At 44.0% G+C, this 27,227-nt stretch overlaps 1 protein-coding gene across 2 annotated transcripts in view; it reads right to left on the minus strand.

The window, feature by feature from the left end:
- Positions 1–3,356: 3,356 nt before the first annotated feature.
- SLC9A7 (solute carrier family 9 member A7) overlaps positions 3,357–27,227 on the minus strand; it is a 125,555-nt gene continuing 101,684 nt past the window's right edge. For both annotated transcript variants that reach the window (XM_084652529.1, XM_084652528.1), the window contains 3 exons: positions 26,983–27,065; positions 19,597–19,702; positions 3,357–5,108 (listed from right to left, as the gene is read on the minus strand). In XM_084652529.1, coding sequence (XP_084508655.1) covers positions 4,860–5,108; positions 19,597–19,702; positions 26,983–27,065 — 438 coding nt within the window. In that variant the 3' untranslated portion in view covers positions 3,357–4,859. The remainder of the gene's footprint in view (positions 5,109–19,596; positions 19,703–26,982; positions 27,066–27,227) is intronic.

Raw genomic sequence — 27,227 nt, forward strand, 5'->3', positions numbered from 1 at the left:
GGAACCTTAATTGTAGTATTTCTTATCACAAGAGCTTGTCCTTGCAACTTTAGTAATCTTAACAGATTTTGTTTGCATGTAATCCACATGTATAAATTCCACTGGTAAGTGATGTAGTTAAGCCTAAGAGGTAGTTGTGCAAGAGAGGTAGTAAAGTTGTTGGTTTTTTTTGTACAGGACTGTCACAACAAATTAGTTTCACATCTACGAGCATTAGGGCAAAGAAACAAGCATAGTCATATTAAAAGCAGAAGTTTGAGATTTATTTTTTTTTTTACATCCTTCCACATGACCCCACTGAAAGCACTTCCATAATTTTTCAGCGGATACATGAGCACACCAAGCAAGGTTTAGCTAGGGTCGTAGACTGTTCAGGTACTAGGACTGGGTAATTTACTACAATGGCTTTTCCAGGTTTGAGTGAATGTTAAAGATTTTTATATGGGACGTTAAGTAGCTGCAAAAGAGTTTTCCCAACACAATTTGTATGTTAGCTTCTGTGGAGTGTTAGAGACAATTATCGTCTTAACTTTGTCTATCTTATTTGGGACAAAGCTCATGCTGACTCAAAGTACTAAAAATAATTGTGTTTTAATGGCTAGAGAGGTGAAGCACTTTTAGTCAGTAAACTCAGTTCTTAAGCAAATTCCATAGCCTATTCCCTGAACCACAGATACATGGACTTTGGGTAAGCCATAGTTTAAATATTGAATTGACACTAATATCTTAATATTATGCTACTGCTATGAAGGCATAATGCACAGGCAGCTGTCAGGCACATCCTTGATACAGGTATCAGACAATGAAGTGATCTTACATTTTGTAGGCTGTCTGACTCAGCAACTCTCACCTGTTAGCAGGAAGACCCTCTCTTAAATATCACTCTGATCTAACTAAGATACTAATGTATGGGGTTGCCTTATTGCTCATCAGTCTTAAACAGATTTCCATTCAGAGACTCAGAGCAAGCTTGAGAGAGAGAAAAAAAAAAAAAGGAATTTCAGTAACTTTCCATAGTTTTGTTACTACATCTGTTTGTATGTTTAAGTCCAGCTCTAGCCTAACAACCCAGCTTCAGTACTGGTATAAAGTTAAAATTCATCACACTGTTTCATGAAAAGGATTTTCACATTTAGAGCAAAATTTCAGTACAAGGTAAATTGAAAGAGCACATGACCTACAAATGAGAAGAATCTGAGCACCAGCTGAAAATGTAAAACATGTCATGCTAAAGATTAAAGGTTTCTTGTGAGTTTTTAAGTAAAGAAATCCTATTAAAGGGTTATTTTCTGTAATGGTTAATGAGTTCCATATTAATAAGTGGTTGGTGCTGTTAGTTTATTTAGCTTTGATTCATTCTGAAGTCCAAATTGGGAAGAAAGGTTGAAGTCAAAACTGAAAGTGAAAGAACCATGTTCATTTCACTGCTTTAAAGCAGTGGCTCTCAACCCTTTCAGACTACTGTACCCCTTTCAGGAAGTTGATTTGTGTTGCATCCCCCGAAGTTTCACCTCACTTAAACTACTTGCTTACAAAATCAAAACATAAAAATACAAGTGTCTCAGCACACTTAATTGCTTACTTTCTCATTTTTACCATATTTAAATCAATTGGAATATAAATATTGCACTTACATTTTAGTGTATATTATATAGAGAAGTATAAACAAGTCATTTTCTGTATGAAATTTTAGTTTGTACTGATTTCGCTAGTGCTTTTTATGTAGCCTGTTCTAAACTAGGCAAATATCTAGAAGAGTTGATATATCCCTGGAAGATCTCTGCATAGCCCCTGTGGTAAATGTACCCCCGATTGAGAACCACTATTTTAAAGTATAACTTATAATTAAAAACCCTTTCCTTTTAAGGGTGCATAATTAAGTTATCCCTCAGTCTGACATTCAGACAACTGTTTGTACTAGGTTTCAGAATAGCAGCGGTCACTTAGTCTGTATTTGCAGAAAGAAAAGGAGTACTTGTGGCACCTTAGAGACTAACAAATTTATCTGAGCATAAGCTCACGAAAGCTTATGCTCAAATAAATTTGTTAGTCTCTAAGGTGCCACAAGTACTCCTTTTCTTTTTGTCTGTACTAGACAACTTTGCTGCAAGATGACTTTTTACATTAGTTTTTAAAGTTAAGGGCCAAGGAATGAAACACTAAGAGGAAAGGTACTAGGCCCCTCTTTCAGGTTTAGCATTTCAGATTTAACTCCATTTTAAGTATGCTCAGTCTTAACTCTGCTATTGGAAGCATTCTGGTACAGGATGGTGCTAAAACTTGGAGCGAGTCTTGCAGTAGAAAATAGTAATTTTGAAAAAGGCTCGGTCTCTGGCACTTCATTATAGTATTTTTGAAATGCTTTGAGCCACTATAGTTTTTTCTTGTATGCCATGTTGTTGCAGCCTTGTAGGTCCCTGGATATTAGACACACAAGGTGGGTCAGGTAATATCCTTTATTGGACCAACTTTTGTTGGTGAGAGAGGCAAGTTTGTTGAGGTTGGTTCAATAAAAGATATTACCGCACCCACCCTGTCTCTAATAGTCTGACAGCTTTTAGCCCGTCTTGAATTGCATATAAAGGTTTGCCTGACTCCAGAGATGGGCAAGTCCATTTGATTTGGACCGGTTCTGCTCTCTAAAATCTGAAAAGCAGTTCGCATCATTCTGAGGTTGGCTAATGATTTAAGTTTTTACAAATGGAAATGTCTGACATTATTAGGATTTATCACTCCAGAAGAATAATGCAGCAGGCTCTAAAGAGTTAAAGTTAAAGCGTAAACTTCATCATTTTCATCACTCTAGAACAAGCAGTTTCTCCCAGGGTAGTATTTAAGAAGCAAGTCTTGGAATAACAAAGATAGTGAGTGCTCACACACAATGCTATCCATTCTAATCATGGGAGCAGAGTGCCAGACTGTTTACGTGGTCTGTTGCTTGAAGTGCTCTCAGCAGGATGCTTGAACTTTTCATCTCTGAACTACTCAAGAAGGGAACAGATGGACTGTATAACCTTTCCAATTCTGCCACAGAAGTGGCAGGTCTAGCTTTAGAAATCTTACTGTCTTGCCCCATGATGCATTGTCATTAATTTGATTCTTTCAGATCAATAATTTGTCTTTAAGAGGAAAGAAGTAGGAGGTAGATCACTGTAGTTAAAATAAACCAAACTAGACAATTTAAGAGCTGCTGTGCAGTTGGAACTTGTAAGTTTAAAGTTAGCCTGTTGTTTAGTTGAACCGGTCACTTAACGAAAAACCAGAATGGATTTTTATTCATACATAAGTTTATGGGAAAGAAACAAACTGAAGTGGCAAATTTAAAAAAAAAATGCACTTTAGCAAACTGATATTACATTACATTTTAATAGTGGGCCACAAAATGCCAGTTTAAAAAAAATAACATTTTCTAAACCCTTTTGAGACATGAAAGTATAACTTTACACCATTTTAAAGCATGCTTTCAGTAGCTGAGCTTCTGTTTAGGAGGTAATAGATTTCAATTATTTGCTTTAATACACCAGAGGTCCCTAATAGCTACTGAGCTGGGAATTAAAAAGCCTTAAGCAATAAGTTAAAGCAAGTCTACATGAATATGGGCTAAGTACTAGGCAAAGACATTTTCCCTTTTCACATTTCAGATGGGACTATAGTTTGTATGCCACTTGCACAGTTTATATATTGTGCAGTGCCCTGCTGAAAGTCCACATGTACTCTACAAAAGAGAATGAATAGAAACACCTTTCTTCAGATGTAATAACCACAAATGGTTAGATTTATAGTTTTGTCTTCCCCATTTTAAGTAAAAACATTTGCAGTTTAAGCCATCCCACCTAACAGGCAATCGAAGCAGATTCCAGGGATACTTCCCATCTCAGTATGAAACCACAAGGTTCCATATTCTGTTCAATACTGTTTTCTAGCTTCACTGCAAGTAATATCACTATCTGCTCTATCTCCATCAAAAAAATAGGGTTCCAGCTTCCTTCATCTGATTTTTACTAACCTAATGAGAGAACAAGTGGTTTTTTTAAATTACAGAGCCTAGATAAGGGTCAATCATTAAGTCAATCATTTCAGTCTTGGACACTAAGAAGTTTTCTCTTGTGATGTGCTAGAAGATATGTGAATAGTAATACTCATGTTGCCCAAAGCTAAGGGGCTAAACAGCATTCACTGCCTCCCTATTTAAATACTGAATTATTCTAAACTGTCCCTATTATATGTTGCCAATGAGGAAGTTGTGCTGTTTTCCCTTTTTCCTGAAGTAATTCAATGCAGTTTGTCGTACAGTAACAAATCCCAGAAAAGTGTTGCATTCATGCACCTGTACTCCTAGTACATACTGTTCCCCTTTATACAGAGTTTCAAGTTTTCTAGAGAGCAACTGAACACTGGACCTGCTGAAAATCAGACATGCACCCATTCCTTAAAGTCTCAGAATAACTAGACTTTTGTTTGGGTTTCCCCTCCCTTATTCCCAAGCCAAACTAGAACTCCACCCAGCCTGAATTAGCTTGGTTCTGCTGGGTAACATTTTCACATACCTCTTCTCAGAAAGGTGCTGCAACAGAACAAGAGAGAATTGCAGCATGCTACTCTACTTAGATTCAGTAGTTTTGTGAGAAGAGACTGACCAATTTTCCCATTTCTCTAGTTTAGACATTTAAAAACTCACTGTCAGCATCTTGGGGGGGAAAAAAAAAGTCAAGGTTGGTGTCTTCAGACGTTAGTAAAACCACTTATAGACAGGTTAGTTCAATTCAGTAAGCAACATTCCCACCTCAAGTGACGCTGGGGCCTGCAGTCTTCCTTGATCCATCCACAGGGCAACAGCTGTATTTTTACTGAGGCAGTAGTCATGCATTGTCTTCCAAAGGAAATACTAGTCGGGTGCCCCTGCTTGTAACTTCGTGGTCTCCCATTCCCAGCTCATGTTCCAATGCCTCCTCTGAACTACTTTTTGTTTTCCTGCCATCGAGGCTAGTGGTAGCAGTGCGGGAGCCAGAAGAGCCATTAGCAGTTATTGTCGTATCACCATATGTCAGAGTGAGGTCACCATCATTCAGAATAAAATCTGAATCCTCCTCTCGAAGCTGCTCCTGATTCTGAAACAAAAGAGCATCCAATAACACTTGGTTAATATTCTCTTTTCATTGTCTTAAAATAGCTGAACGAAGGGATCTACACTTACCAGTCAATACATAAGAGTTAACAGCAGGGGTGAAAGTCAGTGGAGTGACTTACCTGTACCTTGGGGCCAGCTCTGGCCCCCGGAAGAGGCGGGGCCTAGGGCAGAAGGAGGCAGGGCTGAGGGGGTCAGAGCCAGCCCCAGTCCACCTTGTAAGGTAAGTGTGCCCTCCTCCCCCACTGGGGTAGCAGCAGCAGCCTGGGGCTCCGGGGGCTATTTAAAGGGCCCAGGGCTCCCCTGCTTCTACTGCCCCAGTTTTTTAAATTAGCCGCCAGAGCCCTGGGGAAGCGGTGGGGCTCTGGCGGCTATTTAAAGGGCTGGGGCCGTAGAAGCAGGGGAACCCTGGGCCCTTTAAATAGCATCAAGGCCCTTTAAATTGCCACCTGGGGAAGCCGGGCTGCCCCAGTACAGTGCACTGGCTCTTGCCAGTATGCCGTACTGGCTTACTTTCACCTCTGGTTAACAGCCAAGATATATTAGAAAAACCTGAACTACTAAATTCTGAAAGTCTAGCCTAAGTAAGTAAAAGCTAAAACTTTAAACCAAGTGGTTAAACATCACCTTACTGTTCCCTGTAAAGCTACTGCTATAAATGTAGGTTTTTTGAAGTTTAAAAACCTGAGTCCTGGAGCAAATATGGTTGGTTCTTAGCACTGAAGAGTCACTGCAAAATAGAATTATGAAAGAAAGCTAATAGTACAAGAGTCTAAAAATCTAGGCTAATTTTTTGTTAGCCAATATGCTAAATTATGAAGTGGGGTATAAAGTCTAAAGAAAAACAGCAAGCCAAGATTACCAAGGAAAATGAACAACAACACAGCACTTACAAATATTAAGCTTCACAACCCATTTGATAGGTAAGTACTACTATCCCCATTTTACAGATACAAATGCGAACAAGTGAAGTGACTTGTTCAACATTACACAGGAATCAGTCATTATCACTGTTACGAATTATACCTAATTGGTCACGCACACAAACTGCTGCGAATTATACCTGATAGGACATGCACAAGAACTGCTGCGAATTATACCTGATAGGTCACACACAGTTTGAGTTTAGGCTAAGGCACACGAACAAAGTCCACAACTGCAGAGTTCCCAAAGATACTAAGTTTATTACGCTCGAGCATGGTGCCCCCCTGCTAATCAGGAGGGGACCCCGAATGCAGGTTATACAGAGATTATATACCTTTTGGCAAAGCATGTTGCCCTTATGCATCGGAAACCTTAGCCAATAGATAAACCCTTCCCTTATCTACCACCTATCCCTGCTAAGTGCATCCCCCGTGCTAAACCATTACTTCAGCTACACAACATGGTCCTAAAGCAATGCACCAGTAGCCTTTCTTATCAGGATGGGAGGCTCGCATCAAGGCCAGGAGGCAGGGAGTTAGGAACAGACAAAGAACAGAAACCGGGAGTCGAGACAGGCTGGAAACAAGGGGGGGGGTTTCACAGGAATGCAGTATTTAAGGAACACTCCTCCTGGTGCATGATGTGTTTCCTTTTAGACAATGGTGGACCCCAAACCAAAATGAAGTCACATATGCACATATGCTAACTTTTCCTTAACACCACAAAAGATAGAGATACTTACTCCAGGCTCTGTTGAGGATTGGGGCAAGCAGGGGGAGGGAGTGTCAAAAGAGGTATGTGCAAACTGATAAAAATTAACAAGTCACCAGCACCAGATGCTGTACATCCAAGAGGAGTTCTTAAAGAAATTTAAGAATGAGGTGACCCAGTAACAAAAATATGAACATATTAAAACCAGCTACCAGACTGGAAAGCTGGGCATGTGTGTGAGTGAGTGAGTGAGTGAGTGAAAGAGCACTGAAGGAAATCCTGAGAATTAAGCCAGTATAGCCTACTTGAGCACAAGGTAAATTAATTTAACTGATATAAAAAAAAACCAAGAGATCATGATAGCAGCTCAGATAAACTTCTAGTTCTTTTGACTTCCATAAATCCTTTAAGAAACCGATTCACAAGAGGCTATGAATACACTCAGCCATCATGGGGTGAGATGCAACGATCTGCTAGGGAAAACAGAAAGTAGGAATAATGGCTAATTTCCAATGCAGAAAAATGGGTCAAAGGACCACAAAGTTCTTTGTTGAAACCAGTGTTCAATATGATATGGGAAAAGAGTGAACAGTACAGCTGGTCAGAAAACAGCAACCTCCCCCACCCCATGCACCCCCTCAAAATGGATTTTATTTTTTTTAAACATAAAACCAAATTTCCCCCCGCATGAAATTTCTGTAGAAAATTGATATTTTGGTGAAATATTTCAGCTGAAAAACAAATATTTTGATTTAAATGGTGCTGTGGTGTCTCATGGCATTTGTAATTCAGATGTCATTCTCTCATTCTCCGCTATGGGCTGGGCTCTCTGACAGACTACATTTTCCATGATGCACTATGACCAGGGACTCCTATGATACACCTCTGCTGATCACTACGAAGAGAGAAAGTAGTAATTCTTTCAGACTGGAACCACAGTGCCTCATGGAAGTTGTAGTTCAAGTGTCTTATGCTCCCATTCTCCACTGTAGGCTAGGCTATTAGACTACATCTCCTATCAGGCACCACTTTCTCCACTTCTGGTGAAGGGAGGTGATGTGTTATAGAAGTCATGGCCTGTAGTGCATCATGTGTAAGGAGGATATGATTTCATCACGGAGGTCCCAGATTCCATGACTAACAGACCTTTGACTTCTTTGGTTTCAGTTGCACGGCGGGGCTCGAGCTGTCAGTCCTCCCCTGCCCGGACAGGTCCCGGGTTTCTATGAATTTTGTTTATTGCCCGTGACCTGTCAGTGACTTATTAAAAATAACCATGACAAAACCTTAACCGTAATCATGTGAGGTGTAGTTCAGCAAGAGAGCCCTGAATGGAGAGGAGAATGGGAGCACAGGACTGTTGTATTGTGGCTCCATTGTTAATTGAAATACCAAAATTTTCTACAGGAAGAGACTACGCTGAAAACTTCATCTAGCTGAAAATCCAATTTTCCGCTAAAAAACAGATTAGATGGAGAATGGTCTACTAGCCCAGGTGAATGGTGAGGTAGCAAAATCCACAGATGATATAAAACATAGGTTAGTCAGGACTGGAGAAGGATGTGATTAATTAATTAATTGTTTAGGTGAGGTAAGCCAGACACTCCTATTTACCATGTTGTAGAATTAAGGCTGCGAGATGGTCATGGAGGTCACGGATTCTGTGACTTTCCATGACTTCTGCAGCAGCTGGGGCAGCTCAGGCAGCCCCTGTGCCAGGAGCATGGCCACTGCTGGGGCAGTCTTGGGCCACCATGCCCCTCCCCACCCCAGCAGCAGAGTTTGGGTGTGGGAGGGGGCAGGGGCATGGGATGGGGTGAGGCGGGCTCTGGGCAGCACTTACGTGGGGGGCTCCCCAGAAGCGGTGACATCCCCCTCACTCAGCTGCTAGGTGGAGGTGTGGCTGGCAGCTCTGCATACTGCCTCCGCCCAGAGTGCTGGCTTCTCAGTTTCCATTGGCCGGGAACCGTGGCCAACGGGAGCTGCGGGGATGGTGCCTGCAGGCAGAAGCAGCACGCAGAGCTGCCTGGCCATGCCTCTGCCTATGACCTGAATGAGGGGGATGTTGCTGCTTCAGGGAGCCCCCAAGGTAAGTGCCGCCCAGAGTCTGCCTCACCCCAAGACAGAAGATTTAAGACTAAAGTATCAAAGTTTAATATAGAAGAACTTGATGTTTGTCTGAATAAGAACATTCAATTAGACTGAACAGAGTAAAATAGATTTTCAGAAGGTATATATATGCTTATATTGACCAATAAATGAGGAGGATTGTGAAGAAAACAATACATCATTTCACAAAATTGTCTACTATAAAGCTTCTTGCATCTTCCTCTGAAGCATCTGGTGTTGGCCACTGCTGGAGACTGACTAGGTGGACCATGTGTATCTGATCCTGCATGGCAGTTCCTACATTGATCTTGGCTGCCATCCTATGATTTTGCCATAAGACCATACTTATGAACTTATAAATGTGATCAATTTTAGGGCAAACAAATGAGTTTTTGCCACATATTCAAGAAGCACAGCCTTTTATAACCCAAGAGACTTGTATTTATCCCACCTCTTTGATTAGCATTTGCAACCAACAGGCTATTTATTTTATGGTTTTTTTTTTTGGAACAATCCAACTTCTATGGAAGTTGCTTCACAAATTATGAAACTTGTTTTCACAGAATATGTACTCTAACAATTATGTTTAATATGTAAATCCGTGATTGCATATTCCCAGGCAGAAAGGATGTGTGAATGAACCTACTGTGCTTGAGAAGGGTCCCAGGCAACATGAAGAATTCTTTTGAGAAAGATGGGAAACATATCCAAGTGGATCCCTAGGGACTTGAAATTCTTCCAAGAATAACTCTAAATTGGCCTCTACAATCCCCTATCATTCTGTGAAAGGAGCAGTTTGAATTCACTCAAGAAATACATATTTTACTTCACTGTTAATTCATTCAATTTGTCAGTTACACACACACACGACCCAATTCTGCCCTGATCTATACGCTACAATGCATTCACTTCAATGAATTTCACAGGCAGTAAGTCACAGTAAAACTTGGCTTTTAAGATTATCACACTCCTGGGAAAGAGCGCTGGAGTTACTAGTGGTTAAAAGATTAGAACCTATTTAAGATCATTAATTACACAGGCAATCATCTCTGCTATCTACTAGAAAAGACCTGGGAGTGCAAAAGACGTATACATGGTACGGTTCATATGGTTTTTGTACCAACAGCTGCAGTTTAATTGTAACTACTATCACCACTTTTTACCAGCACAGACAGTATGTGTAATTTAAATGACCACTTCTGATGCAATGTTTTCAACTGTAACAAACAATATCAAGTAGTATGAGCACAAAAATCTGTGCTACCTTAAATTTGGTGGGGAATGCACTCTGTCTTAAAGATTGCTATTAAATAATTAAGCAAAATTCTGTACACCATCATGGAGCAAATGCATGCAAGTTTGGCATAAAAACAAGCCAATAAAAACATGGGGGGTAAGAAACTGAGAATTTCTGCATAATTTTATTCCTGTTTGTCAAAATTTCAAAGAAAAGAGACTTTCCAAATTTTGAAATGTGAAAACGTTTGACCAGCTGTAGTAAAAACCTATTGCCAGGTTTTCACTACCCTGAAAAGTAATTTAGCTCCCTCTGCTGGTTTTATGCCAGCAATGCTCTGTCCTTAACATCCAGACATCAAAAGTATGAGTGCCCAATCAAGCAAGCTGTTAACAGAAAAACTTTGACGAAATGTAGCTTCATTAGGACAAGCAGACAATAGCACACAGCTGTGTTTCCAAATAGAAGAATAAAGATTTGGTAGGATCAACCAGTTTAAAGTAACAGCAAATATAAACTTCTATACGGATATCTTTAAAGACTTAAAAGGCAAATACCAGGGTTATTGTGTGGGTTATTATTTTTTTAAATAATCAGCTTCAGTGTGGGAGGTATGACAAAGTTCTTTTAAAATTACAATTTGTTCCATTATTCCCATTTGTGTTAGTAAACCTGCATTTGAGGAAGTAAGGATTAAAGTTTCTGGGTGGGATTTCCAGAAGCACTCAGTGTTGGCTTACCTCTCCTTCACTGGAGTCAATGGGAGAACTTCAGTGGGAGCAGAAGTAAGCCAATGTTGACTGCTTTTGAAAAATATCCCACTCTATATACCAAGGTATGCTGACTCAGCACCTCACACACAAGCCACTTGAATTCAATTGGTAAGGAGCATGGTAAATATCAAAGTTGGAAGCCATTATTTGCATTCTACATACAAATGGGGTTGCTTGACTCCCTGCAAGGTATTCTATCCCTTATCATCTAATTAAAACGCATCCAGAGCACAAGGGGAAGCATCCACAATGTGAAAATAGCAAGGTAATTTTAAAACCAGCTATGGAAAGCGGAGGCTGCTTAAATTCCCTCTAAGCTACACCTATCAAGGACCACGCAGGTGGGGAGAGGTGCCTCTCCCCCGGCCCCAGCCTCAGAGATGCCGCGGCCAGAGGAGAGGCACCTCTCCCTTGACTCCAGGCTGCTGCGTGGAGTCCTCTCTCCCCACCGCAGCCCCAGGGCAGCCTGCACTCCAAACCCCTCATCCCCGGCCCCACCCCCTCCACTCACAGCCCAACCCTCTACCCCAGCCCTGAGCCTCCTCCCACACTCCTCCTCCCACAGTCCGAACCCCTTGGGCCCACCCCGGCCACACATTGCGCACCAATATGGAGGCATAACAAAATTCATTCTGCACATGGATGTAAAAAAATGAGAGGGAACATTGGCACTGGCTGCCCATTACTTCAGAGAAGGAATACCGACAAAAAGGTTGAAGGGTAAAGCAATGTGCTCATGTACCGTCTTCTCACCACAACCTGCAGATCATGATCTCCTCAGGCAAAGGCCTACAGGAGATCTGAAAACTGGACATCATTTTAATAAGTAGCTTTATTTCTTCCTTTTGGAACTAAGTTTCTTCTTCAAGTGGTGTCCCTATGGGTGCTCCACTTTAGGTGTCTGTGCGCCCCTGCACCTCTAATTGGAGATTTTTGGTAGCAGCGTCCTGTTGAGCCCCGCATGTGCTCTCCCTCCCTCCTGGTCTGCCTTGCTATTTAGCACTACATGGATGAACCTCTTCGCCCCCCCCCCCCCGCCCCAACTTCCTTCTCCACCGCCTTTGGCCTCTGACTGAACGAGCAGTTGTCCCTTCCTTATCTGTAAAAAGAAAAGGAGTTACTTGTGGCACCTTAGAGACTAACAAATTCATCGGATGACGTGAGCTGTAGCTCACGAAAGCTTATGCTCAAGTAAATTTGTTAGTCTCTAAGGTGCCACAAGTACTCCTTTTCTTTTTGTGGATACAGACTAACACGGCTGCTATTTTGAAACCTTCCTTATTTGTGTCATTAGCATGAGTAGTGTTTGTTTTGTTACCTTCATTCTCCCTAAAAGTACTCAGGCTAGTGTTTTATTTTATTTTATTCCTTTGGTTTAAAAAGAAAAGAGAAAAAGGAAAAGAACTTCACTTTCTTTCCCTGTCTGGGGGCATGCCCCCCCCCCAGGCATCTAGTAGACTCATAATTATTTCCTTTTTCAGTGTTAAATAAAAAACAAAGGTAAAGAGGATATTCCTCTGCATATTCCTCCCTGCTAGAGGATGACAACCCCCTGCCCAGGGGCTTGCCTGGCTCTCTCTGCTCCAAGCGGTTCCTGTCCTGCCAGGAGTCAGTTCCTGTAATGGCCAGACACTCACTGTGCCTGGGAGACCCTCACAGAAGTGCTTTACCTGCCACACCTAAAACTTCAGCCTCACAGAAGCTGGGAGCTGAAGTAAAAATTCCTCCCTATAGAGAAAACACTTCAGTCTGCAGGGGACTCTGGTGGGTGTTGACCCCAATCATCCCCGGAGTCTTCACTTCCAAAAGGGGTCGAGTGGAGAAGAGGAGGAGAGAGAGAGAGAGAAGCCACCAGCAGACTCCCCCTGGAAAGGCTCCTCCGAGCAACTGGCCAGCCAGAGGGGTGTTCCCCAGTGTGGCCATCTTGGCACCGTGGGACTCCCCAGAGCAACCACCTTGGTAGGACAATATCAGCAGAGGAACCTCCTGCTGTGAGCTCAGCTGCGCAGTTGGGCACCGAAGCTCTGGAAGCTGAAACCTGAGAAGGGGCTTCCTGCTGCGAGCTCTGCCCCGCTCGGCACCCACAAGGGGCTTCTGTAAGCTCTGTGCTGCTCGGAGTTCTACTCTGGGCAACTACTGCACCGAGAGGGCAGTTACCGTACCATCTCTAAAAGAGCAGCATAGAGAAACCCCTTGGTACCAGATGCAACAAAACTCCCATCTAGGAAATGTTCTGCACCTTCCCAACCATTGATACCGACTACAGACACTCCTCTGGGGTTCCGGATGAGCCCATGGTAACACAGGTGCTCTGATACTCTAGAGACCTGTGGCCTCAATACCCAGGGAGAGACAATTACCATACTGTCTCTAAAAAAGTGGCTTTTTGTACTGGGCAAAACTCATTTAGGGAGTGCTCTGCCCAACTATTGGTACTGACAATATACCATGGACCCTCCTCTGTGGTACCAAATGAACCCATGGTTCTGCATGAGCTCTGATACCCTGGAGACCTGATTGGGGAAGAACCACAATCCCCATTACTTGGTACCAGGACCCTGGTATCGAGCACATCCCGGGACCCAGAATTGCTCTGAGCACTGGGTTGTATACTGCCAGTACCCCAGTCAGCAGCACCCTTACCCACTGACGAATCTGACACTGGCCAGGAGGAGATCATTCCCTGGCCCCTCAAGGTGGCCCACCACCACACTACAAGGGTCATCCCCAATTCCATCATGCCAACCACCCATGCCTGCCTTCCTGCCTCTCCCTCCCAAGGCCATATTGTAACTCTTCGGGTATATACACACATGGCGTGACCATCTCTGGTGTCTCTCAAGGAGAGTCCACCAGATGGTTTGCTACAGCCTGGCACCTAAGCTAGGGCAGGAGACCACCTGAGCCAGGACAGGAGAAAGCTTTTTTCAGAACAGGAAAGAAGGGGGAAGAGGAAGAAAAAACACCTGAAGAGGGGCTACCTCTTCAGCACACTTCTCCTCATCTCTCCCAGATGAGACTGTGCTGCCCACCCCTCATCACTAGGTGAAGATTTAAGAACTTTCTGGATCTTACCAAGAAGCTGGCAGATGAGCTGCAGATTCCCTTACAGGAGGTGGCAGATACACATCACAAGTTGGTGGAAATTTTGCACACTACCTTTTCATCTAGAACTGTCCTCGCAATTAATGAACTGATTCTAGATCCTACCAAAATCATCTGGCAGAGCCAACCTCCAACAGTGTAAACAAAAACAACCCTACATCTCTACCCAAAGAGGCAGACTTTGTTTTCAACATCTGCAACCCAACTCCATCATAGTGGATGTGGTTAATGCATGAAGCAAGCAACATAATCCCAAGTCAACTCCATATGATCAGGCTTCGCAAGATGGCGTATTCATCAACAACACTGTTTAGAGTCATAAATTACCAAACTGTCATGGCCAAAACAATTTTGTTAATCTTGGGAAACCCAGGATGTTTCTGAAACATTACTGGAAACACAAAAAGAACAGATTCAGACCATTCTTAGAGAAGGTCAGTTAATAGCCAGACCGGTCCTAGAGACACCACTGGATGTAGCTGTTACAGCTGCCCGCCCAGTCTCCATGACAGTGGTACTGAGGTAGGTTGTTTTTTTTTTTTTTTTGATCGCTACACCTCTCTAGATTGCCCAAAGAGCTACAGACTTCCAATTTGAAGGGCCAAACTCTTTGTGGAGAAGACAGATTTTCTCTCCACATCCTGAAGGATTCTCGGACCGCACTACACTGCTTAGGAATCTACATTGTGGAACGGAAGAGAAGATATACCTCTCAACCACACCACAGATCACAATCTTCTCAATGCTCACCATCTCTGTGCTGTTATGAGCCACAGTGTAAGAGGCCCAGGGCTCAAAAGTGAGAACAGTCTGCACCCCAGTCCATGACCTCTCAAACTGCCTCTTATAAGCACTTTGATGAGCTAGTCGGGGACCTGAATAATGATACCTTACAGCATCAGCTGTCATCTGTACACCTGTCACACCACTCAGAAGTCACCTTACCTTACTTCACAGCAGTTAGGACCAGCTCTAGAGCGAAGAGATTGATTTCTAGCCCTGAACTTACATGGTACCTACTTCCATATCTCAATACAACTATTGTACAGGAGATTTCCTACTGCTTATCTTTGGGGCAGGATCATTATAGGTACAAACTGCTGCACACAGGGTAGTCTCCAAGGTTCACTTCTTTGTAGTGGCATACTAATCCTGGTACAGTGACTGGACTTTATCAGCACCAACCTGATGCAGTACAAGCGAGACCATTCTTCTCACTACCCACATTCACCACCCTGGGACACATGTCTCCTTAATATACTGGGGAGCTCACCTACACAACAACAAGGTTCAGGACAAATGGCCTTCCACAGAAATGACCTTCCATATCACTCTTTTGGGGCTAGGGGCTGTTAGGAGTGCCTGTGCACAAACTCTGCCTTTCATCAAAAACAACACACAAACATTATGATGGACTTAATGTGACTTTTATGTTTTATATAAACTGCCAAGGAGCTGCCAGATCTCCCTCCCTTTGCAAGACAGCATTCAAACTTTGGAATTGATGCACCCATCACAATGTGCTCATCTCAGCTGTCTGTCTACAAGGGATACAGAACGGGATAACCAGCAGTCTCAGCTGGAATTTTCTCATGACAATGAGTGCATACTGAATTCACAGGTGCTTCAAGATATAGCCACCCTTTGGGGAAACATTCACTGGCAGTTGCTCTCATCTTCCCAGCGGGCAGGGCCCACTTGTATGTTTTTTCCCAGTTTCCTACCCTATCCAAGGTTCTGTTGAAAATTCAACGAAACAAAGTGAGAGTTATTGTGATTGCCCTGCTTGACTATGACAAGTCTGGCTCCCTTACCGACGCAGATGGCAACATGCCCTCCTGTTCCTCTGACGTCAGCCCATTCCTCACCCGCTCTCTCAAAACAGTGGCACCCCAACCCATGGGTCCTCCGCCTCCAGGCTTGGATCTTTCTTTGTTCCAAGGCTTAGAAGCAGAATGCTCTGACAAGCTGAAACACAAGTTGACCACTCCACATACCTATCTACAAAATGGAAACGACTCCAAGTTTGTACCATTCCAAATGGACAGACCCAACCTCATCTTTCCTCCCTCTGATTTTGCACTACATTTTAAACTCTCACTCAGCTCCCTTAAGGTACATCTCATGGCGAAAATGGCTTCCCACTTGAAGTTTGCTCAACCACTAACGTGTAGACTCTAACAGCATTGCCACCCGCTCCAGCCTGGGACTTTAATCTAGTTCTCAGGGCTTGTACTAGACCTCCCTCCGAGTCCAGGGCAACTTGTTCTCTCTTACACCTGTCCATGACGACAGCATTTCTAATTGCCATCACCTCAGCTACGCATATAGGAGAAATAGTGGCTCTGATGGCACACCTATCATTCACGGCCTTGGTCTTTAAAAAAACAAAGCAAAAAAAACCAACAAACAACTCCTCTAAGGCCATATCCCAATTTTCTCCCTACTTTTTCTGCACATTCCATATGAATCAACAGATCCATCTCCCTGTTTTTTCCCAAAACCACATTGTGACAACTGGGAGACAATTGTGCATATGCTAGATATTAGAAGGACATTAGCATTCTACTAGGACAGGACTAAGGACTTCAGGAAATCCCCTAAATTCTTCCTTTCATCCACAGAAAGATCCAAAAGCTCAGTGATATCTGCTCAAAGACTATCCAAATGGGTCTCTAGTTGCATTAATCACTTAGCAAGGGCGCAACTTGCTTCTGTCCATACGCACTCCATGAGATCAGTTCCTACCTCCATCACATTCCATAGGGATACTCCTATCTCCCCAATCTATAGAGCAATGATTGGGGCCTCTATCCATACTTTCGCAGAACATTATGCGATCACTGAAGATTTGGCCGCTGACACCATCTTCAATTTCACAGTACTCTCTGTAGTAAAAGACTCCGCTCTGAAGTCCCAGCCTCCAGTGATAGGTACTGCTCCAGAGTCACCTAAAGTGGAGCACCCATAGGGACACTACTCAAAGAAGAAGAGGAAGTTACTCACCTTGTGCAGTAATGATGGTTCTTAGAGATGTGTGTCCCTGTGGGTGCTCCACAACCCGCCCTCCTCCCCTCTACTTCGGAGTTCTCTATAGGGCTCTGTGGTAGAGAAGGAAGTGAGGGGGGTTTGCCTGTGCAGTGCTAAATAGCCTCAAGGCAGACCATAAGGGAGGGAGAGCACATGCTTGGGCTCAACAGGACACTGCTACCAAAAATCTCTGATTAGAGATGCAGGGGCACACAGACACCTAAAGTGGAGCACCCATAGGAACACACATCTCGAAGAACCATAGTTACTGCACAAGGTGAGTAACTTCCTCTTTTGGCTGTGTTAGTAATGCATTTTTAGTAAGTCGTTCATTTTATTCTTTAATCCTCTCAACTATACTATTTAAGTGTGCTAAACTGAGGGCACCATCACAAAAGCATACGCATTACAGGCTAATCTCTTTGTTCCACAACAGACAGGACTGTGTTTCAACTGAATCCCCTGCACCTGGTAGGGAAGGGAGAAAAACGTCCCCTGGTTTGAAGTGTATGAAAAGCTGGACAGCTTTCATGGCAATCGCAGAACCAGTCACCTACTGAAAGTTGTAGCATAAGGATAAGCATAGAACAACTCTGGTGTTCAGAGATCTGGCAGAGTGGCTAAAGCTTAAGGTTATTAGGTTTTTTCTAAATCTAAATTTAGCAACACGCCAAGGCTACATCTATACCACCTATCACTGTACAACAGTGAAAAGCACACCACATCCACATGGCTGTGTGTGGCATACATGTTAGTGAAAGGCTCTGGCAGAGGGGAGGCAATGGGGAAAGGCTGAACCTTTCACTGCTGTGAGAGCCTTTTCCTGTTGCTAGTCTTTTGCCACTGTTGGGAAAGGCTCCAGCACCAGGGAGGTGGCTGAGTCTTTCCCCACTGCTGTCTGGGGAAGGGCTCCGCCAACCGGGAAAGACTCTAGCAGTGGGACACTATGCTGCTAAAAACAGCAGGATAGATGAGGAAGCACAGGTTGGGTGCGTAAAGAGCTGTGTAGAGAACGTACTCGAGTATATACCCACGCCTTTCAGGAGTGTCTTTACTCACCTAAGCTGTGCCTCACGGTCTACTCTGCTATTTATACCCATGTGAGGGGGCTACACGGGTACGTACACTACATGCCACCAAAGAAGCAAGCAGTGTAGATATAGCCCAAGAGAAAAAGGACAGAAAAAGTGAGTTTCACAGTATTGCTTTTTACAGTACAAGAGTTACACAGCTAAGCAATATGGCCTACAGATTATATAACAAAAACTCTCATGAGGATGCAATTTTTAAACAGTAAATCATCAGCTGATTAGGGTAATGCCCCAAGAGGAAAACCAAAAAAACTGTACTGATTCAAATGCCCTACTAGCTACATTTTAATTGGAAGTTTAAATTATGTAAAAGAATAAGAGTACAAAATAAAGCCAGACTACAGAGCTAAATGAAATCTAAGACCTGCACGCTCAACTAGTTAAATCCTTAGTTAACGGATAAAAGGTGAAGCTGAACTATAATAATCTATGAAATTATAAAAGGGCTGCTGACAGCATGCTAATTGGTTTGATGGAAGCCTTCCAGCCTAAAACCTATTTTAAGATTCCCAATGGCATGCTTATGATGGGAACAATGCCACTTTTAATACCTACTGAGAGAGAGCAATTAGTGTCATGGGAATTCACAAACTTTTTTTAGGTCTAAAGTTTGACTTTGAAATGAAAAATGAATTTCTAACGTGTGCAGAGACAGTGAAAGAAAGTTTTTCAAAACTTCTGGAGGAGGGTTATAAATCTTTACTAGAAACAGGAGAGTTCTTAAGAGACTGCATCAAGAGTACATAGCATGACACCCACATTTAAACACTGGAGAACCTGCAAGTTTGAATTCGGTCACATTTAATATTAAGGTTCCATTTATAAAGCATTAACAGATGTTCTAAGCAAATTCAACTTGAGTAGATTGTTGCAAGAGCATCAGTAGAAGGTGCTGGTTATTTTAAAAGTTATGAAAGCAGCATACTGACCTGTTGGTCTATCAATCTATAAAAATTATTAACAATTCATGAATTATTTTTAAATAGAACCTTAATAAAGCGTGGGAATGAGGAGAAGGAAGTGTTTTACCAAGTTCTGCAGATTGTCTGTGGATCATTTGGCTCTCCTAAGGGACACTAAAATGGAACCCCAAAAATAATGAACAGAAATATTGGTCTGGTCTTAATCATTTTGTATTTAAAACCAGAAGGGATACTTTTCAGGGATTGAACAGTAGATGGATTGTTGACTGGGCTTCATGGTCTCCTAATATCATGAAATGTAAATACTATTTGTGTATGACTTGAAAACATCATAGGCTAAATTCTCAGCTGGTGTAAGTCAGTGTAGCACCACTGAAGGCATTGGAGTGACTCTGATTTATACCAGCAGAAGATAGTGCCCAATGGATTGGGTCTCAAACCTTTTGCTACCATACTTAGCACAAAACAGCACTTGCAACATCTTTTAAGTTGTGTAATTTGTCCTGTAAAGGAAAATTTTTTAGTGGTAGGTAGAAAAACGAAGTTAATACTTCGCCCTTATACTTACATCATAAACCTGTGGAGTAGTCAAACAGCGGGCCAGCAGACCACAGCAACTTGGAAGGGTTGTGGTTAGCGGAGGGCCACTATGGGTGAGAATGGGCTTTAAATAACTTAAAAAAAACAATTAAGGAAAACAGATGTATGCTTGAAAACCATTGTGAAAACAAGACATTTTAGTATAAACAATCCAGTCATTGATGCATAGCCAGTTCAAGTCCTCTGTGTAAATTGATTACACTAACAGAAAAATCTGTTTAGTTTTTTTTTTTTTGACTTAAAAAAATTTAAACACACCAAAGTGGAAAAAGACTTTTTTCCTTTAGCGAGTTTTCCCATGATCCTGTTGGAATCCTTTCGCCTCCCACATGCTTCCAGCAGTGGGCTAGACTACTCTCTTCCCAATCATTCATGAAACAATAGCTGGGTCCATATCTGGGCACCATCTGGAAAGGACAGAAGAGAAAAGCGTTCACATCTGGAAGCGCTTTAGTTTTCTGTGTTGGCAGGCTAAGGACATTCTGCAGAGGGGCTCAGGAAGGACGGACACGTTCTCCCACAATCCGCAATCAAACAATTTCTAACAGTAGCTCAGTTTAGTATGGCACAAAGAACCAAGCAACCCAGGCAGCGCTGGTGCTCGTCGCTGACCGAGAACGAGCCAGGGCAGGAAGCGCAGCCCTTGAACCTTGCCATCATCAGCATAATGCAGTACCCGGGTGTGGGAGCTGGGGGAGAGAAATGGGAGGCCAGTAAAACGGCATCCCAAATTCCTTAAATCGGCAACAAAAACAACAAAAATACTAACTATATACAAGAATAAAAACAGTCTTATCTGTGTTTTAGAAAATGCATCACAAGGGCGGAGAGAACAATAGAGGCTCTGACTCGGACCATGCAGTGGTGAGAAAGAACCAAGGGTGTGGTTGGTCTGCCCTACCCTTTACTGCCTGGGACAAAACCATGAGATGGAGCCAGGCAGCATGCATGGACCAACAGACACATTGTCTTGCAAAATCTCTGGCTCCAAATGCAGAGCGCATTCATATAACTAGGGATCTACTTAAATCACAGAGAAATCACACAATTTTCACGGGTTGGTCATGGAATAAATAGCAAATTTTGTGGATGTGTTACACAACCATGACATTTGCTATTTATGCAGTGACCAACCCATGCGAAATGCGTGATTTCTCCACAGCATTTCTCAAATTAGACGCCCAGACCGAAAGGGGGGGGGGTCACAAGCTTATTAGGGGGTCGTGGTATTGCCAGCCTTACTTCTGCACTGGCTCTACCGGAAGCTGGGGTGCTGGGAGAGTGGTGGCTGCTGCCCACCATGTTATTGCCACCCTTACTTCCCTACAGCTGCTGGTGCGCAGTGCTGCCTTCACAGCTGGGCACCTGGCCAGCAGCTGCTACTCTCCCTTCAGAGCTGCGTGGTGGGGGACCAGGGGAGACCATATTTCATGGTCCATAACACCATTTCCACGGTCACGAATTTGGAGGACCCCTCAGTGGAATACAACAGGGACCATAACTCAAAGAAGAAGAATCTCCTTTTCACTTGTGAAACACTTGAACAAAATTTGTTAGTCTCTAAGGTGCCACAAGTCTTCCTTCTCTTTTTGTGGATACAGACTAACACGGCTGCTACTCTGAAACCATTTATTGAGAGAGCTATCCTGAGACTACTTTAAACCTGGGGTTCAGAGGTGACAGGCTTCTAAATGAGCCCAGTGTAAACAGGTAACATTTGTACTGATCTGTACCCACCAGAAACCTATTGCTCCCTTCCCAATCATGGGTGCTAAAGGGTACATTTTAACCGTGCTCTTTGTGAAACTAAAAAAAGCCAATAGCAATAAGAAATTCTATTTCTGAATTCCAATGTTTCATCAGCACAAATCCTGCAAAGATCTTTCCCCAGCCCACTAGTCACTACTGAGAAAACAAGTGCATTAAAAGCCGATCTCTTACATTTAAAATTCAACTGTAATAGAGCAAACAAAGCTGCTCTAAATTAATGTTTTTCCCTCTCCTGCACCTGCTGGGGACTGTGCTTGTGCCAGGGGCATACAAGAGGAAATAAACACTGCCAGCCAACCCTAGTTTACAAAGGCACAGACCTTGAGGAGGGAGAGGGGGTAGTTTAGTCAGCTCTGCTTCCTTCTTAAAAGGCAGTTAATCACTACCACATACTCTGAATTATTTCCCAGCTCTCTTCACAGCGAGTCTCACAAAAGAATGCTAAGTAGCAGTACTATTAAAGTAGCTTGGCCTAAAAATTGACCTAGTGATACTTTGACAGAGGCTCCAACCACTTGAAAAGTTGTCTCTCAAGGATTACAAACATTTACAAGTATTTCAACAAATTAGTGTTTGTGCTCCCTTAGGTTATGTCTATACATCAATGTAAGCCTGGGCTCGAGCCTAACCTATCTTGCATCCACACACCAATTGTGCTAACATAGTGTTCGGACCTACAGTCCCAGGACGCTGCAGGGCTGGAGGGTCCAAGCCCATGTTACACTGGACCACAGGTTCTGAGCCCTATTGCTTTCCTGTGTGAATGCAGCCTCAGCTTGACTTGGGTCCCAGAAGTCCTCCCGATGTATCCCAGAGTTCCCGGCAGCAGAGGAGCAGCGCTGCAGGCAGCTCCTGCCTGGCTGAGCGCGCTTCCTGTTCCTACTCTTCTCTTGCTGGTGACAGCTCCAGCTCCTTCTCATTGCTGCACAGAGCTTGCCTGGAGCAGGGAGCAAAGCTGATAGGTGGCTCCCGGCTGCCAAGGTGTTGGGGGTCATCCCTCTCCCAGCCGTTGGTCCCACTCTGTTCTCTGTCCCTTGCTCCTGGGCCCTCCCTGCCCTCCCTGCGGCTGCGTGTGCAGAGGCACCCAGGTAGCGTGCACTTTGAGGGTGGTGGGTGGGAGCCAGCCACAAAACTTCCCCACAGCTTCCTGGGAATCCCCTAGCTCTGCCTTCCAGGGTGCGATGGAGGCAGAGATAAGGAGTCCCTGGGGGGTGCTGGAGCACACTGCACCCCATGCCCTGGGGATGCACTTCACCGCTCCGCAGCCAGCAGCAGCCAAGGTGTGTGTGTGGTTGGCTGTTTTCCCTCTGAAACCTTCATTGTATGTCAAACTTCAAAACAGACAAAAATAAATAAAAGAACAACCAAACAAAAATCCCTTCATTGAACAGCCTAGTTTAAAAATTAAGAATTGCGAAGTTTCATGTTAATAGTTTGACAGCCCTGGACATGGATGCCCTAATTATAGGGGCACAAGGGCATTTCCCTGCCAGCATGACTCAGCCTAGAGGTGGAGAGTCAATTCTCAGATTAGATGGCAGATCAGTATAAAGCCTTCTGAAACTGCAGCCATTCTACTGAGACAGCCACCACAGGAGCTAATTGTGATTATGTACTGAGGTGCTCCTTTTGGGCACCTGAGTCCCATCCATTGCACCATCACAGTTAGGAAACAAGGTGGGCAGTAGATTTTTCTCACAGTATAAACACATTTGTAGGGCCAGAGTGTCAAAATTGAGGGGGGAAGGTATGCGAGGCACTCCAGGACAGGATTACTTTGACTCGGGTCTGTGTACTGCAGTGTAGACGCCAATGCCCCAAGTTTGAGTACGGGTCAGAAAATTCCTTAACCTAGGGTTAAAATGCAGCGTAGCTGCTCAAGTCCAGAGTTTCCTGACATGGGTCAGCTGACTGGAGTCCCACTAACACTCTGCTTTACATTGCTGTGTAGAAGTATCCTTTGGTACTTCTTTTGGCCCCACTACCATATTGTCTGAGCACTTCAAAATCACGTACGGCTCTTATCCTCACCCAAAAGGGAAGTGCCATTATCCTGGTTTTGTAGCTCAGGAACTGAGGCCCAGAGGCTAAGTGACTTGCCCAAGGTCACACAAGCAATCTGTGGCAGAACAGGAACTGAACCTAGGTCTCCCAGGTCCCAATCAAGTGCAAGCCACACGGCTATCCTGGCTATTTCTTAATGTATCTGGACACAGGGTCATCCCCTCACCCCACCCCTCTGCTTAAAAAATGGACTTGCTGTGTTATTAAGTATAGCTAGTGCCCAGCGCATCTATCAGAGGAACTGGAAAGGAGGAGAGACAGGAGAGCTAAGCTCCAACTGTGGGGCATCCCTTTTACATGGAAGAAAAGCAAGACCACACAAATAGTATAGTGAAGGGTGTTTTAGAAAGGTGTGTAACACACATAGGGGTCAAATTCTGCATCTGGTACAGACAAGGAATTTGGGGTTGCACAAATGTTGGAGGGCAGGAGTTGACTTGTGTGTTTTCAGTCTTCAGTATAAATTCTCCACATTGGACGTGACCCAAGAACAGGGACAGCTGTCAAGAAGCCTAGGCTAAGACTTTCCAACCCTGAGTGCTTAGAGTTAGGCTCCTACGTTCATATTTAGGCTCCTAAATAAGCGTCCTGATTTTTCAAAAGTGCTGGGCTCCCAGAGGCTCCTACTGGCTTCCGTGGAAGCGGCTGCATGCTCTAACTGTGCGTGTGCCACTCCTCCTCCCCGCCCCCCCCACTAACTTCTTCCGCTTGGACAGAGTGTTAGAGTAGGAGGGTGGAGGAGTCAGACTGAACTTATCATAGAATCATAGAATATCAGGGTTGGAAGGGACCCCAGAAGGTCATCTAGTCCAACCCCCTGCTCAAAGCAGGACCAATTCCCAGTTAAATCATCCCAGCCAGGGCTTTGTCAAGCCTGACCTTAAAAACCTCTAAGGAAGGAGATTCTACCACCTCCCTAGGTAACGCATTCCAGTGTTTCACCACCCTCCTAGTGAAAAAGTTTTTCCTAATATCCAATCTAAACCTCCCCCACTGCAACTTGAGACCATTACTCCTCGTTCTGTCATCTGCTACCATTGAGAACAGTCTAGAGCCATCCTCTTTGGAACCCCCTTTCAGGTAGTTGAAAGCAGCTATCAAACCCCCCCTCATTCTTCTCTTCTGCAGGCTAAACAATCCCAGCTCCCTCAGCCTCTCCTCATAACTCATGTGTTCCAGTCCCCTAATCATTTTTGTTGCCCTTCGCTGGACTCTCTCCAATTTATCCACATCCTTCTTGAAGTGTGGGGCCCAAAACTGGACACAGTACTCCAGATGAGGCCTCACCAATGTCGAATAGAGGGGGACGATCACGTCCCTCGATCTGCTCGCTATGCCCCTACTTATACATCCCAAAATGCCATTGGCCTTCTTGGCAACAAGGGCACACTGCTGACTCATATCCAGCTTCTCGTCCACTGTAACCCCTAGGTCCTTTTCCGCAGAACTGCTGCCTAGCCATTCGGTCCCTAGTCTGTAGCTGTGCATTGGGTTCTTCCATCCTAAGTGCAGGACCCTGCACTTATCCTTATTGAACCTCATCAGATTCCTTTTGGCCCAATCTTCCAATTGGTCTAGGTCCTTCTGTATCCTATCCCTCCCCTCCAGCGTATCGACCACTCCTCCCAGTTTAGTATCATCCGCAAATTTGCTGAGAGTGCAATCCACACCATCCTCCAGATCATTTATGAAGATATTGAATAAAACCGGCCCCAGGACCGACCCTTGGGGCACTCCACTTGATACCGGCTGCCAACTAGACATGGAGCCATTGATCACTACCCGTTGAGCCCGACAATTTAGCCAGCTTTCTACCCACCTTATAGTGCATTCATCCAGCCCATACTTCCTTAACTTGCTGACAAGAATACTATGGGAGACCGTGTCAAAAGCTTTGCTAAAGTCAAGAAACAATACATCCACTGCTTTCCCTTCATCCACAGAACCAGTAATCTAATCATAAAAGGCGATTAGATTAGTCAGGCATGACCTTCCCTTGGTGAATCCATGCTGGCTGTTCCTGATCACTTTCCTCTCATGCAAGTGCTTCAGGATTGATTCTTTGAGGACCTGCTCCATGATTTTTCCAGGGACTGAGGTGAGGCTGACTGGCCTGTAGTTCCCAGGATCTTCCTTCTTCCCTTTTTTAAAGATTGGCACTACATTAGCCTTTTTCCAGTCATCCGGGACTTCCCCGGTTCGCCACGAGTTTTCAAAGATAATGGCCAGTGGCTCTGCAATCACAGCCGCCAATTCCTTCAGCACTCTCAGATGCAACTCGTCCGGCCCCATGGACTTGTGCACGTCCAGCTTTTCTAAATAGTCCCTAACCGCCTCTATCTCCACAGAGGGCTGGCCATCTCTTCCCCATTTTGTGATGCCCAGCGCAGCAGTCTGGGAGCTGACCTTGTTAGTGAAAACAGAGGCAAAAAAAGCATTGAGTACATCAGCTTTTTCCACATCCTCTGTCACTAGGTTGCCTCCCTCATTCAGTAAGGGGCCCACACATTCCTTGGCTTTCTTCTTGTTGCCAACATACCTGAAGAAACCCTTCTTGTTACTCTTGACATCTCTGGCTAGCTGCAGCTCCAGGTGCGATTTGGCCCTCCTGATAACATTCCTACATGCCCGAGCAATATTTTTATACTCTTCCCTGGTCATATGTCCAACCTTCCACTTCTTGTAAGCTTCTTTTTTATGTTTAAGATCCGCTAGGATTTCACCATTAAGCCAAGCTGGTCGCCTGCCATATTTACTATTCTTTCGACTCATCGGGATGGTTTGTCCCTGTAACCTCAACAGGGATTCCTTGAAATACAGCCAGCTCTCCTGGACTTCTTTCCCCTTCAAGTTAGTCCCCCAGGGGATCCTGGCCATCCGTTCCCTGAAGGAGTCGAAGTCTGCTTTCCTGAAGTCCAGGGTCCGTATCCTGCTGCTTACCTTTCTTCCCTGCGTCAGGATCCTGAACTCAACCAACTCATGGTCACTGCCTCCCAGATTCCCATCCACTTTTGCTTCCCCCACTAATTCTACTAATTCTAACTTCTGAGTCCTAAACATCTCATATCATCTACAGGGTATCCCATAAGGGCTCCATCCTAATGAAGCAGCATGGCTATTCAAAGCAAAGTAACTGAGCTGGAGAACACAGGTTCAGGAAGAACTGGACTGCTAGTTTGGTCTCTGGGCACTAGCAAAAATGAGAATTGTCTTGCAAAATGGATCACTGACTTTCTGGACCTCGAACTTTTGATCATTGCTCTTGTTGCAGAATTCCTTTTCTGAGTCAAGCTCTTCTCTCCCCACACAAGGGTGAAATACCACATGCCATAATGGAGGAAATTAACTGCAAGTTCAAGTCCCTGCCCTGTACCCCAAATCTATAATGCCCTCTGCTGAATGACCTTTATAAAACTTCATCGTCAAATCCGTGAATCCAGAGAGTTATAAATGGCAAAGAAACTGAACATTACATTAGCTTCAATATCTTGAAGCTAAGCAATACTTGTTAAAAGGATACTTGTGATCAAAGCTATACCATAACCTGAAGAGCCAAGCACTTTCCTGCTTTGTCCGGTTTCCTCTTTCAGAATCTGGACCATCCTGAGAATGAAAGGACAAAATACAATCTGTTATTTCTGGAAACACAAACACACACTTCCACCCAAAAATTCCACTGAAATTCTAGACATAAATGTAATCCCCACTGAAATGAGTAACACCACACTTATATGGGATTTTTCAGGGGGGAAGAGAGGGGGAATA

The sequence above is a fragment of the Lepidochelys olivacea genome (genome assembly GCF_965140295.1).
Source record: "Lepidochelys olivacea isolate rLepOli2 genome assembly, chromosome: 1".
In the NCBI taxonomy this organism is placed as follows: Eukaryota; Metazoa; Chordata; order Testudines; family Cheloniidae; genus Lepidochelys; species Lepidochelys olivacea.